Source organism: Suillus subalutaceus (assembly GCF_016647625.1).
Source record: "Suillus subalutaceus strain FC151 chromosome Unknown DFJ58scaffold_76, whole genome shotgun sequence".
Lineage (NCBI taxonomy): Eukaryota > Fungi > Basidiomycota > Agaricomycetes > Boletales > Suillaceae > Suillus > Suillus subalutaceus.
This window is the reverse complement of record NW_024540325.1, coordinates 162,601-175,327: the sequence shown is the minus strand read 5'-3', so window position 1 is coordinate 175,327 and position 12,727 is coordinate 162,601. Positions and strand designations below refer to the sequence as shown.

The 12,727-nt window shown below is 48.2% G+C and overlaps 5 protein-coding genes across 5 annotated transcripts; 3 read left to right on the top strand and 2 right to left on the bottom strand.

Moving 5' to 3' along the window:
* Nucleotides 1-3: 3 nt before the first annotated feature.
* Nucleotides 4-2,083, bottom strand: DFJ58DRAFT_795454 (peptide chain release factor eRF1/aRF1). Its single transcript, XM_041390525.1, has 7 exons — nt 1,849-2,083; nt 1,750-1,789; nt 1,453-1,691; nt 973-1,405; nt 704-920; nt 193-650; nt 4-142 (listed from the first exon to the last, which is right to left on the bottom strand). The coding sequence occupies exons 1-6, from the start codon at nt 1,926-1,928 to the stop codon at nt 346-348; spliced, it is 1,314 nt and encodes a 437-aa protein (XP_041242359.1). The 5' UTR covers nt 1,929-2,083; the 3' UTR covers nt 4-142; nt 193-345.
* Nucleotides 2,084-2,087: 4 nt separating this feature from the next.
* On the top strand, nt 2,088-3,347 carry DFJ58DRAFT_459523 (uncharacterized protein). The gene is made up of 2 exons (XM_041380494.1): nt 2,088-3,021; nt 3,072-3,347. Exon 1 carries the CDS (start codon nt 2,267-2,269, stop codon nt 3,008-3,010), a length of 744 nt encoding a protein of 247 aa, XP_041242358.1. The 5' UTR covers nt 2,088-2,266; the 3' UTR covers nt 3,011-3,021; nt 3,072-3,347.
* A 1,770-nt stretch (nt 3,348-5,117) lies between these two features.
* Nucleotides 5,118-6,986, bottom strand: DFJ58DRAFT_795448 (uncharacterized protein). The gene is made up of 2 exons (XM_041390524.1): nt 6,618-6,986; nt 5,118-6,579 (listed from the first exon to the last, which is right to left on the bottom strand). The coding sequence occupies exons 1-2, from the start codon at nt 6,877-6,879 to the stop codon at nt 5,306-5,308; spliced, it is 1,536 nt and encodes a 511-aa protein (XP_041242357.1). The 5' UTR covers nt 6,880-6,986; the 3' UTR covers nt 5,118-5,305.
* Nucleotides 6,987-7,069: 83 nt separating this feature from the next.
* Nucleotides 7,070-8,137, top strand: DFJ58DRAFT_704834 (Mis12-domain-containing protein). Its single transcript, XM_041383689.1, has 2 exons — nt 7,070-7,504; nt 7,554-8,137. Exons 1-2 carry the CDS (start codon nt 7,082-7,084, stop codon nt 7,977-7,979), a joined length of 849 nt encoding a protein of 282 aa, XP_041242356.1. The 5' UTR covers nt 7,070-7,081; the 3' UTR covers nt 7,980-8,137.
* A 162-nt stretch (nt 8,138-8,299) lies between these two features.
* On the top strand, nt 8,300-8,560 carry DFJ58DRAFT_610184 (uncharacterized protein; the record flags this gene model as incomplete). Its single annotated transcript, XM_041380869.1, has 1 exon — nt 8,300-8,560. A coding segment is annotated over one exon (261 nt), but the record flags the coding sequence as incomplete, so codon positions are not given.
* Nucleotides 8,561-12,727: the final 4,167 nt, after the last annotated feature.

Here is a 12,727-nt window from a genome sequence, read left to right as displayed (position 1 = left end):
ATCTGAGGGACTGCACCACACAATAAATGCATTGATCAAACGAACAATAGGATACAACTACATAGGTTGAAACTACTCATCGGCGAACAACAGTATGACACCACTCGCATGTAGTAGTTCATACGCTCCAAGAACCGTTTACCTGAGATAACTATTATCAGGAAATTCCATGAAATGTGAAGGGGAACGGACCTTTAGACCAAGTACTGGCGTATAACAACTGAACTGATGACCGCATGCAGAAACTCGCGCAACCCGGTCCTGCTGTTCTCCCCTTACCTCCCCTGCCCCCGCCCCGCCCGACGTGCCATCAGTGGACGGGGCTCCGAAGAGCCAACCATAACGTCAGATATCATCATCATCGCTGTAAAACTCGTCTTCTTCATCATCAAGGGCCGCAAGGTTTGTCAGGTCGACTTTGTAGCGAAGCAAGCCGCCTATTCCACCGAAGCCCTTTACGAATTGCGCACCCTCCTGCGACCGATTGGTCACAAACTCGAGGTTTGCTCCAAACTCCTTGTACTTCTCGGCAAACCATTCAAGGAGAGACTGAGGTTCAATGACATGTTCCATTTCTAGACCAGTGGATTTATCCAAAAATCTCTCGCGATCTTTCTCCTGTTCCTTGTTTGCGTGAATGATGATCTCCTCTGACGTTATCCATGAGTTATCCAGCGATCTGCAATGATAACAAACGTCTTACCTCCTGCAGCATTGCGGAATACATAACGTGTGATATCCAGGTTTTCCCACACGATCAGAGTCTCGACCGCGCCTAGATCCAGCGCCTTCAACGTGTCATCAATACCAAAGCAGTACTTGTTCGTGTCTTGGCTGATTTCGTCGAAATACTTCTGGATAAGCCTCTTCTCTTGCACGAACTTTACATTTGCCAGCGCATCTGCTGCAAGCTCGATAGCCTGCGTTTCAATTTTAGTCATCACGTAAAAGCACGAGAACACTTGAACCGACCTGATTGAAACCATTCTCACCACCGTAACTCACATCTACAACCTTGATCACCTTTGCGACCAAGCGTGGGTCAAACATGTCACTCTGACTGAGTTCTGTCTTGAAGTCGGCGCTTCCCGCAAGAACGAGTCCAGTCACATTGACTTTGTCGTTCGTGATGAAGTGCTGCACAGCGTGCTCGGCGACTTTTCGAACGTAGTTATGGCGCTTTTCATCACGCAGACGGGAGAAACGTAGCGCAGACTGACCACCACGGCCATGCTTCTTAGGGAGATCGACAGTGAATTTATGAACGATATCACGAGTATTGCCTGAGAGTGTACCGAAGAGGGTGCCGTTACCATCCATGACGATGAAACCAAAGCGAGAGTCGGACTCGAGAAGCTCGGATAAAGCTTCAGTGTGGAATTTGTTATCACAGAGGTAAAGCGACCTGTTTCATGCATAAGATCGAGGTCATGCATCCGATGAGATACTTACGTATTGATCGGTTTGTGAGGTTCAAAGTCGAATGACACCTTCTTCTCCTTACCTTCGTCGGTGAGGATGGTGCCCACGAAAAGGACAAGACCGTTTGGCGGGACTCGGTTGTACAACTTAAGGCGCTGCTGGGTACTGGTGATAGCTGCAAGAACAGACAATCTGTTCACCCGCGATTTGATGTTACTTGCAGTACCGTATTCCTGCGTCAACATAGCTGAGGCACGAGATATTTGATCCTGTAGCAGGTGGACTGAAATGAGCGAGATGGCAAAAGGGGCGCTGAGATCGGCATACCTTGGGAGGAATAATCAAGCTGATCATTGATGTCCCCGCTCTATACAGCACGCGATCAGCATCCATCGCTGCTGATTCGATGAAATTACGGAGACACACCCGCGTGCGGAGTCCAAGCTCTTGATGAGTTTCTTTACTTTCCACATCTGAATGTTCTGCTCTGCGACATCTTGACTCATGATGGGCAGATCTTTCTTCTGAACGTTTTGATATCGATTTTCTGTTGACGAAAATGTGAGTGGGACGCCTTGGATGTCCCGTACGTTCAATTTGAAGCCTTATGAAGGACTTTAAACTTTTTCACCGGGTGGTGGCGGATTTAGGGTAGGCTGCCTCAAGGCTGCCTTCCAATGTGATGACTTCGCCGAGTACTTGCACTTCCAGTACCCTGACTCAATTCTTTCACCAATCGAGTCATTGAGTGACATTTGCTGGTGCTATCTAGTCATATAATTCTGCCACTGGTCCACGCGGAAGCGAACCGCCATTCATCTCAAAGGCTTTGTCTCACCTCGCCATGAGCAGCACAGCTGGAAAGCGCAAGTCAATTGTCCCTCCTACCGATGACAGGAAAAGAGTCAAGCTACAAGGCGGAGCCGTTGCCATGGCTAACTCCAAAAAGGGCAAAAAGGACAAGGACACCAACAGTGGACAATCGGGGTCGTCGGCGACCAAGAGCCCTGCAACCACATCGCAACCAGCAGCTCTTAATAACCGTCCCAAAATCCGGAAACTCGCGCCCCCACGGCCATTCCCAACAGTTGCACCGTCCGCACCTGCCACAGCACCGCGCTCTTTGCATACCGAAGGCAAGAATAACATCTGCGTCACGCGACGTACCAAGCTAGCCGCTTATCTGCGACGATGCAAGGCTCTGATCCTCGAAGATGGGTTTAAAGAGATTCGATTGAGCGCAATGGGTGCTGCTATCCCGCATCTCTCGCTTTTGGCCATTTCTCTGCCTCAAATAGTGCCGGACGAGCTGAGCGTCGAAGTGCAGACGGGTAGTGTGGAGGTTTTTGACCAGATGCTTGAAGGAAGCGAGAATGAAGATAGTGGTGACAATGACGAGGAATTCAAAACAAGGGTCAAGTCGACAATGAATGTCGTCATTCACGTCGGAGGCTCAGGGGAACCCAAGTTGATAAGTAATCCCGCGAAAGGATCAGCGACAGATTCTGGCCAAAGCGATGGGAATATTCAACAACCGGAGCAGATTGTCCTGCAGGAGCCTGAACAGGAAGACATGGACCAGTCATAACATCAATCATAGTAGGAAGCTGTCGCCGCATCGTGTTGGTTATCGCTCATGAGTGTCATAGGTTACTTGTAGTCCAACTTTGCCCATCTGTTTGAAGAAAATATTGGCGTTGCCTGGCTATGTCTCACCGTGTAACGTGCAACCGTCCCAGATTCTGTTGGGATTTGGTGATGGAATACGTTCACGCATTGCACGGAGCGACACGCCGTTTTGATCGCAATATCACCCCCCGCCGTATGTATCAGTTGTTAACAGCGCTTATAGTGAGTGCGCTCGCGTAATATGTACTGGAACCTTCGTTTTCTCGTTGCCTCCCACTTCAATGAACCTAACGCACATGACTGCATTTCCGTCTTGCTCTGGTAGCGCATTGCAGCTATTTACAGATCGATATAGTTGGACTTCTCACTCTTCCCAATGAACGTGAAATTGATACATCGGTCTGCAAATACTTTGTGCCGCATGGTTCTAATCACCGATTTGACCTTGAGAGGTTACTGTAGATGCATTGCAACATGCGGCGCGATACCCTTGACCTGGACCTACGAATAATGAACCCTCGCTAGATCGTGCGTACCCCTCCATTCTAACCCTATTTATCATTTGATCTCCAGGATCAGTAAATTAGCGCATAACCTCACTACTCCCCCAAACCATTCTTAGAGCGTTCAGTTGGCCTACATGCCCGCCAGCAGGAGCTAATTTACGCAAGCACACGCGTGTCTCTGACAAAGGCCATACTCCAACGGGCAATCGACAAGACCTCGAAAAATTACGAGGTCGAACAACCGATTTTAGTAAAAAATGCTGAAATTCTACGGACGGTAATTCGTTAGGCATGTCATGCTGTAAGAGTGGATAACCGCTGTCTCGGTAAGAAGCATCCTCAATTTTTTTTATGTTTTATCATGGTCACTTTTTGTTCTTTTCGCAGTGTAAGGGTTGTTCAGAAGTCATCACAAGATACGAAGAGCCATTTTTGACATCATTGCTTGATCATTGCTAGCAGGGTTACTATAAATATTGTACTTCCCGCGATTGTCCAGGCCTGGACGCGAATGACAGCATGATTGGAATACATTCGATGAACTGAAAGATCCGGGTGGTCAACAACGCGGAGCAACAAAATAAGTCAACCGACACTATCGCGCTCTTTGATGACACTGTTAGTGCATTTGAGTTACATTAATGACACTTCGTCTGGCAAGCTCGAAGCTACTAGGCCAACTAAAGGCAGGTATGCATGAGAACGTTTGATGGGCTTCTATCCTGTTGAGTTCCTTCACCCCGCGCTCGACTAGCTGTGACTTCGTGCTTAAAATACATAGTTGGAGAATGAAATATAAATAGTTTACATTGCAAGATTGCGCCTCGCAACACGGTCATATAAGGTCATGTAATGAGGGTCTTATAATAAGGGTCAGTTCAGTTCTAGACTTGGTGTACATTGTCCGAAGCATCAAATGAGCTTTGTGCGAGGTAGTTAGATCGCAAAGAGCACATCAGAGCGACAACTTGCCTCAGATCACATGCAGTATCGCAGTGTCAGGGGGTTTCTCGGCCTAAACTAGTCCTGCCTGCCAACAGTCTTCTCGCCGCAGGTGGCGGTTGAATAAGTTCTGCACTAAATTTACAACATGATAGATATGTCACCGGCAGGCAAACTGATAGCATGACTCATTAGTGGGCGGTAATGAACAACACAATGAGCGGCACACATACTTGTAATCAAGGAAGCATATACTTGTCGAAAGTGAGATAGGGGTATATGTGAAGGTTTATACGTAAGAATTATCGTTTATTCCCGGTGGTTGCTGCGGAAAGCTTCATATGAGGGTGAGCATTGCAAGCTTGTACGCACGGTAGGTGGACGAAAAGAATGCTTTCGCAGCTTCTTCACAGTCAAACTGTGATGGTGTCAACTATGAGTTCAGCGCTCAGGCCATAGTGATGACCGCAAGTGACAAGTATGTGGCGACTTGGGTCCTGTCATCCGGGCCCTGCAACTATCTGTGTGGAAAATTCCCGCTGTACCGATGCGGCCATGCTAGCGCAAATGAGAAGCATTGAAAGAGGACTACTCGTCTGACGAGACTGCAGATCACAATGAAAAGATCGTTGAACTTTGATTCTTGTGAAAATCTTTGTATACATATTCAATCATTGAATCGATGAACAAGCTTCCAAATGGTACATAATATTTAAGAGAGCTAGATTCACACAGAAAGCATGAAAGTAAGAAAAGAGAGTGGAACGTAAGTAACGCGGATTCATGTATCATCGATCAATCTCCAATTATCGCAGCGCCTCAAGTCTCTCAGTGAACGAGGAGCTCAGCCCCATGCTAACACCCAGCCACGACCTCTCTATTTCGCTTTCTGCAACATGTGGAATTGTGTCTGCCTCCAGATCAGACAGGTGGTCGCACGATGAGAGTGACGGCGAGAGCGAAAACGATGAAGTGGGGGACCTTACACCACTAAACTCCTCGGCAAGCTCCGACGCTGTGCGAAGGATAATCTGCGGCGGTAAAGCCAATGATTGGGTGGGAGACGCAACCTGCGCAAATGATGACGAAAAGTCTAGCGTTGGCAGAACGAAGTTGTCCTGTACGTCAGGAGAGGGCGATAACCCAAGCCCATAGTCCCAGTCATCCGAATCAAGTTCGATGTCTGAACAGACGTCAGCATCTTTGCCAAGGTCCAGTTCTGACAAGGATGCTGAATCGAGCTCGATACTAGAAGCAACGGACTGGGGATCTAATAAAACCTCTTCGTCCTCGATGGCACTCGTCTGCGAGGAAGTAGACATAGCGTCTGAGTAAACTTCATCGAGAGTACACCATCCTTGTCCGCTTTCTCCAGTAACGCTGCGCACTTGGGCAGCTGTCCAACCTGCAAATGTGACCCGAAGTATCGTGCACTGTTTATCGCTCGGATTATCTCCTAAACCGGGACCAAAGGCGTAGGCATCAACGCCAACGCCAGGATCATCCCACACGTTCGCAGTATCCAATCGGGAAAAAAGAGTGGACACACGAAGCGAATGATTACGATGCATCCTATGCGCAGCAGCAATTTCAGGTACAGGAAGAAGCGGATGGAGTGAGCTAGTTCCCACGGTGGAATGTGCAGATAGGGGCAGACGAGCGGTGGGAGTAGGCGCGATAGGAACGAGAAGGTAAGTCGTCACTTCCGGCAAAGCAGGTTGCGGCATGTAATGGTCAAGTTCAGAGATGTCGACTTCGGTGGGGATTTGAGCAACAATGAGCTTCGGCTTTGGCTTGAGCATTTCCTTGGACTTTGGGGGTGCGACATTTTCCTTAACTTTGCGCAATTTGCGTTCCTCCTTCTTCTTCGCCTTGAGTTCCCATTCAGCCTCCCAAAGTGCGCGGGTGGCAATAGGAACATTATCCACAACATTCTGGAATATGGGGCGCGCAGAATGGAATGAACGAACAGTGCCAAGACCAACATTAGCTACATTCCCGGGGATGGGAGGCGGGCGAGGAAGGCGTGGCAAAGATAAGGGGCGGTAAAGCGCATTTCTCACAGGGAGCGAGTACGATGCTTAACGCTCTGAGCAGTAGAATGGAAATGTGCAGGACGGACGAGCGAGTGACTCGGAGCGACTGCAACAGCTGAGGTGGAATGTGCAAGTCCTGGAGTAGTTAAATGAGCAAAGAATCTGGAGACAAGGTTACGAGAGTTTGTGAAAATTCGTTGAGTAGTGGACGCTTGGGGCGTTCGTAGTGGTGGTATGAACGCAGAGCTATGAAGTGATCGAGCAGGACCTGCCCCAGGGGCATAGTGTTTGGTCCCGCCGATACCTTGTCTAAGGTGACGAGTGCCGTGCGATACAGCAGACATCGTGAAGAACTATCAGTTAGCAATGCTAGCTAATAGTCAAGGTCAATGTTGCAGGTTAAGCTAGTTTAAAGCCGTGCTTGCTGTTATAACCGATTCGTGTGCCGGAGGAACACGCATTTGCTGAGTAAGCAACTCCAGAGTCGGCATGGGCATTGCTTACGGTAATAATCGATCACGTGGTCGTGATTTTCTTGACGCGACCATGATGAACGCACAACAACCTACCGTGCCTTCAGCCTTACTTCCCGAAATTCTTGAGTTTTCCCCTCAGCTCCTCCTCGACGACATTATCAACTATGCTAACGAAGCAATAACAAACACCGTTGATGCCCTAGAGGGCTTCCTGTTTCGCTGGGCATCCGAGCGAGAACAAAGGATTAAAGAGGATTGGGATAGCACGCAAGAAGTGGAACAGGGCCTTGTCGCTTTCCAAACACTTCTGGAATCCCACACGGACATTGCATTTGACTTTTTCGAGACATGGTCACTTCGTAACATATTCGCCATTCCTGCCGATCTTCCCGTCGTCGTCCCTCACCAAGAGAACCTCGATCTCGATTGCCCCCCAGAACGTGAAACAGAGCTCATGACGGAGATGGATGACTTACGAAGAAAAATAGATGCTGTACGCTTCCAAGCTTGTCATCGAATCCGCCTGTTCTAATGGTGTGCAGCAACGTCGCTTGAAGCGTTTGTTGACTCGTGCAGTCCGCTTGTCTTCAGCAAAACGCCGTCGCTCCGAACGTCGCCTGCAACAACTCTCTTTCCTTCAAGCACCCCAAGTTTCTGAACTCATGAGCCTTCCAGAACAATACCGCTCGATGTTCTCAGCAATATCGTCCCTTCCGCCTCTTACACCTGAAGCTGTCGCTGCCTTTTCGCAATCGCCATTGGCAGACCCTGGCAAACGGCCTTGGGAAGTCAGTAAGATGGGTTATCTCGACTGGGCCAGCAAGCAGGTACTTGCCAAAGCACAGCAATCTGATGGTGGTGCTGGTAGCTCAGTAGTAGGATCGCTGGTGGAATCCACTGCCGCGGTAGCGAAGACTCAAGATCTCAGGCGATTGATAGAAGTAAACTCCGCCTTAGACAATGCTTGATCGCCACGGCGGGCGGACCATGACACCATTACATGTCATAATTTGTAGTGAAAGGATGAGTACTGTATTATGGGGAGGTAATATGTACAACAAATCATGGCTTTCTTTGGGAAGAGCTTTAAGAAGCTGTTTCGATGCGACAACTATGTAGGCCACTTAGTCAAGTGTCACTTGATACGGGCCCGGCGTTTTCTCCAACTTCGCTCTCATGAAGACTAGTCGTCATGATTGCGAGACGATATCACGCATAGACATGACATCTCAAGCAGCAGCGGCGGCCATCCTCGACTCAGCCATCCTAAATATTCTATGCGCTCATAATTTCTCGGTCATCGTCACAGGCATCTGTCGTTCTTACCAGCCCCGTTCCTTGCTATCTTGTCCTACTATCTTCTGTCTGTGACAGCTACGCCGAACATTCAGGACACTCACGAATATCAGTATGGGATGTGTTGAGCTCGTTAGGAGACCTAGGTGTGAACCCGGACAAATTAGATGCGTATTGTGTTTCTGAATGGAAGGACCTGGGGAGGTATGCGAGCAGCAGTGCCAGGAGACTCGACGATCTCTTAGAATTCAGAGGTATCTTTCACAAAGTCTCCTATTCGCCGTTTGTTAAACACAGTTGTTATTAAGGGTTGCTATCTGCAGGAGGGCCGCGAAGGCGACATGATACCTTTTCTCGATCCGCAACCTTTGTTGGGCGATTTTGACGACTATGATGACTTATTATAACCTTCAACACCGTTTCCGATTGCGTGACACAAGTCAATTACTCAGAGTCTAGCCTAGCTTCCACGTCAGAGTGGCACCTCTCCTCATGCCCACTAGCTAGCGCCGTCTCCAAAATAACACCCACCTCACCTTCCAATCCCCAAAACAGCACAAGCGCTCCAAACATCCCACTATATCCTCATGCACCTCGTCCCCTCCCGGCCCACCAAACCCCTTCAAGCACAAAGTTGCGACGACGTTCCTGTCCCAAGCACAAAACAATCCACGGTGGAACCCTCTGGATACGCCATACGCCAACATTGCACTATGCCCACCTCACGTCACAGTCATCGGCCCTTCCTACCCTGTCTCGCAGTCGACTCTGGACGACATAGGTGCAGGAAAAGGCGAAAAAGAGTCCAACAACAAACCTATATTCCCTTCTGTCCCACCCTGCCTTGTTTTTTCCGCAGAGAAACCCATTTTTCTCGTGCCTCGGCGTTTACCAGATCTCGCGCATCAGATCTTGCTTGTAAGTCGTCATTTGTACATTTGTTTCATGTCTCATGACGGCACCGCTATAGCCATCAGTGCTCGCACGCACCACGCGTCTCGCACATCCACCCGTATTACGGCGGGGTAACCAGAAACTCTATCATGTCACCGGTATCAGGAACTCATCTGCATCAGGGGCGCCTACAGGCAGGAAAGGTAAAAACGAGGGTACAGCCAACGGACGCAGCAACGAACCTCCAACATTCATATTACCCGACTCGGACGCACGAATGTTCGCTACGTGGGATTTCGAGGCAAAAAGGCCGCAAGAGGCGTTGGTAGCACACAGTGGGGAGAGGCGTACCTGTGTCTGGAGTGACGCTTTCCATGTGGAATCGTAAAGGGTAGGATAGAGATGGTGTAGGGTCTCGTAAAGCCGATACTATCCCATTTTGCAAAATGTTTAAAAAACCGAATTCTATCATCCACATGATATCCAATTTTACAGGAGGGAACGATGGTGATGCGTAAACTCCTTATGATGGAGCGACAGTATTTTCTTGTTTATATAGCGAACCTCATGCATGTACAACTTTGGGAGTTTGAACAATTCAGGGAGTGCATGGGCATCTGCAAGTTGTAGTACAAGCTTGTGGCTGTGCGGTCTCACGCCTTCTGGAGCGCCCATTTATTCTTGAACTACTCGCTACCATATTACAGTGCATGTTGCATATGGAATCGGTAGGCGGTGCGTATGCACCAAGTCCCCGACTCCTGTTTCTGATCATTTTCTAATTGCCACTCGTTCACTGTGCACTTCAAGCTCCTCTATACGCTTGCGCCGTGAGGTATTTACCTGAAATCATCCTGTCCTCCCTCACTCAGTCCAATTCCTGTAGCAGCACTGGCCCCCTGTGCCGCTCGTTCACACTGTACATTGGCGTTTTTCCTTGCATGATCCGTGGGGGCGGTGCCAGCACTCATGGCTGTGATTTTTGTTCTCAGAGTATATGTTCATTCTTCGCCCATCTTGTGGCTCAGGGTCAGGATCATGATGCGTACGGAAATGAGATACGAGACACACAGTGATCGAAATGCCAAGTCTCCTGGAAGGCCAAGGTAAGGACAGAACATTCTAGAATGTTGGCGATAAGCAGTGCCCCCTTCCAAGCTAACAGGATACATGTGACAGTGATATATCAGCTCCGTGATGAGATTGGCGATGCTCGACAGATACGCATGACATTGTCCGCAATCTGGCAAACATTTCATCGCACAGGCTATTCAAGGAAGAAAGTCAGTGTCTCATCATCAACAATTGTCATGTGATGTTTGATTGATGTGCGATAGATCGCTCGAGAGGCGGAAGAATGAAGCATTCGCGTGATTAACGTGGGGGTTGCGTGAGGGTAAAAATTTGCCGTCCATCATTATGCTAGTTGGACTGCCAACAGTGGGCACATCCATAACCTGGGTTTGACTAGGGTGGCGACTCGTCAAACTCTTTGACGCGTCTGATCTTTAATCAGGAAGGAACGATTGGTTGTCTTCCATGTTATCTCTTTTGCCATCAGCCGCTCATGAGATTCAGTTTCGGACAGACCAATGCCAACTGCTACGACGATCATAATGTCTATCTCGCTTCATGGATTCAGGAGATATTTCGATGCCCAATTTGATCATGAGCAACGGACCGGTGTTCAGCATCTTCCACAGGTGTACCTGGTGTTTCACGTTACATTAATCAAAACAGCAACGAATATCATCCCTTTATGCTCGTTTTGGCTTAGTCTCCCCTAGACAGCCCTTTATAGACGAAGGAAGATAGCCGCTCCTTCTAGTTTGGGCCGTACAATCACTGGATGGTTGTATATCTGCCGGCACAAACACCATCATCAAACGTCCACCAAGTTCGCAAGCTCGCTCATATCCATTCTCGGAATACTATGACCCTAGTCTCATATAATCCCAGTTGGTGGTCGTCCATTTACTCGTATCGTATTTCCAGTTATTTTGTGGGTTCGTGGATGACCAAGTCGGATGTTCCTGACCTAACCTGAACTATGGTTTCGTAGTTGCCGGCTCCGCGGGGGTGACGTATGATTGGGGTAAGCAAGCTAGTAACAAAAATGCTCATGCTCATATAGTATTTTTAGTCCTGACGTTCGGACAAGAGGTACGTTCATGTCATGACCGGAGCAAGAATCTCACTAACTCAATGGTTCCATAGGTTGAACTGGTCTGGGTGAGCAGATTCCTGCACTAGAAGAACAGTTTGAAAATAAAAATTGATTCGCGCCAGAGGCAACGCTGGTCCCTTATGACCGTCTTGTATCTCAGTGTATGTAGCCTGTGTTATAAGTGTGGTTGGCAAGGTCGTGCTGACGTAGAAAATACCCTAGGTGCGCTATCTTGGAATATCATACGCAGTGTATGTCTGAAAGGCTAAGTAATTGACGCTGTTCTAACCAGTCTGTCTCGTGTCTCACCATCAGCATTAATATGTTGAGTACGTTTGTCTCCTTGTATACACTATGTTTATGTCTTCTGATTGGCGGCATGCAGTTTGGGTTCCAACGATCTTAATCACAGATGCAGTGAGTATTCCACACCAATGTTTATGGCCGTTTAATGAACTGTACTCTCATGTAGGGGTGAGCAGGATTCTCGACCGCCTTGTCAGTCCAATTTTAATGACTGCCACAGCTGTGAGCTGGTTTTGAGTATGCGAGGCTGAGGCTGATCGCTAACATTACTGGATTTATCAGGCTTTATTCTGAACTTTGCAGAGAATTGGATAGGTGTCGTCGTATATGTAATATTGGGTGGTAAGCTGCGCAATACCTCCATGATATCGAGTTGACTGAAACATCATGCAAGTCATCTTGATTGCTCGGTTACATGCTATGTATCAGCGATCTAGAAAGGTGCTGATATTTCTCATTGTCATCTTCCTTGCTGTCGACATTTTCGATGGAGTAGTGGTTGCGATATCAGTGAGGAATAGTTCATGGGGTAAGCTTAATCATGGCTCAGAGATTCAAGTGCTTATAAAGGAATACCAGAGGAGCTAATTCTCTCCGGCACCTCTCAGTGCACAGTTGGCTCCGATGATTTATTCCTGCATTCCATAACTTGGATACTCACCACTGTATGGGAGGTCCTCGCATTGTTTTTCACGGTGTGGATCGCTGTAAAACATTTTCGTGAACTGCGACAACATTCAGCGGGAGGAATTATTGGGGACTGCTTCGCGGTGTTGATGGAAACTCACATGGTTTACTTTGCGAGGTGAGTTCATAAGTGACTGTGGGTCCCTTGGTCCGCTGATGTTCTGCACGCGCTAGCGTTGTTGTTGTTTCGTGCTTCGATCTTGGTTATTTTTTTTCGACAATGCCAGCGGTATGCTGATCTGCCACTACTTCTGCATGCGGCCACCATTCATCATTTCTACAGGATACAAATGCCCTGGGAACTCAGATCTACTTTGGTTTGCTTGACATCTTCCAACTTGTGCGGATGTTTGTACTAGGACCGCG

Excerpts from the sequence above, each read along its gene's own strand:
- DFJ58DRAFT_704834 (XM_041383689.1), top strand. The coding sequence starts at position 7,082 with ATGATGAACGCACAACAACCTACCGTGCCTTCAGCCTTACTTCCCGAA. Across the intron at positions 7,505-7,553 it reads TACGAAGAAAAATAGATGCT|CAACGTCGCTTGAAGCGTTT; the intron begins GTACGCTTCCAA and ends AATGGTGTGCAG.
- DFJ58DRAFT_459523 (XM_041380494.1), top strand. The coding sequence starts at position 2,267 with ATGAGCAGCACAGCTGGAAAGCGCAAGTCAATTGTCCCTCCTACCGAT.
- DFJ58DRAFT_795454 (XM_041390525.1), bottom strand. The coding sequence starts at position 1,928 with ATGAGTCAAGATGTCGCAGAGCAGAACATTCAGATGTGGAAAGTAAAG. Across the intron at positions 1,790-1,848 it reads AGCTTGGACTCCGCACGCGG|AGCGGGGACATCAATGATCA; the intron begins GTGTGTCTCCGT and ends CGTGCTGTATAG. Across the intron at positions 1,406-1,452 it reads CCTCACAAACCGATCAATAC|GTCGCTTTACCTCTGTGATA; the intron begins GTAAGTATCTCA and ends TGCATGAAACAG.
- DFJ58DRAFT_795448 (XM_041390524.1), bottom strand. The coding sequence starts at position 6,879 with ATGTCTGCTGTATCGCACGGCACTCGTCACCTTAGACAAGGTATCGGC. Across the intron at positions 6,580-6,617 it reads TCCGAGTCACTCGCTCGTCC|CATCGTACTCGCTCCCTGTG; the intron begins GTCCTGCACATT and ends CAGAGCGTTAAG.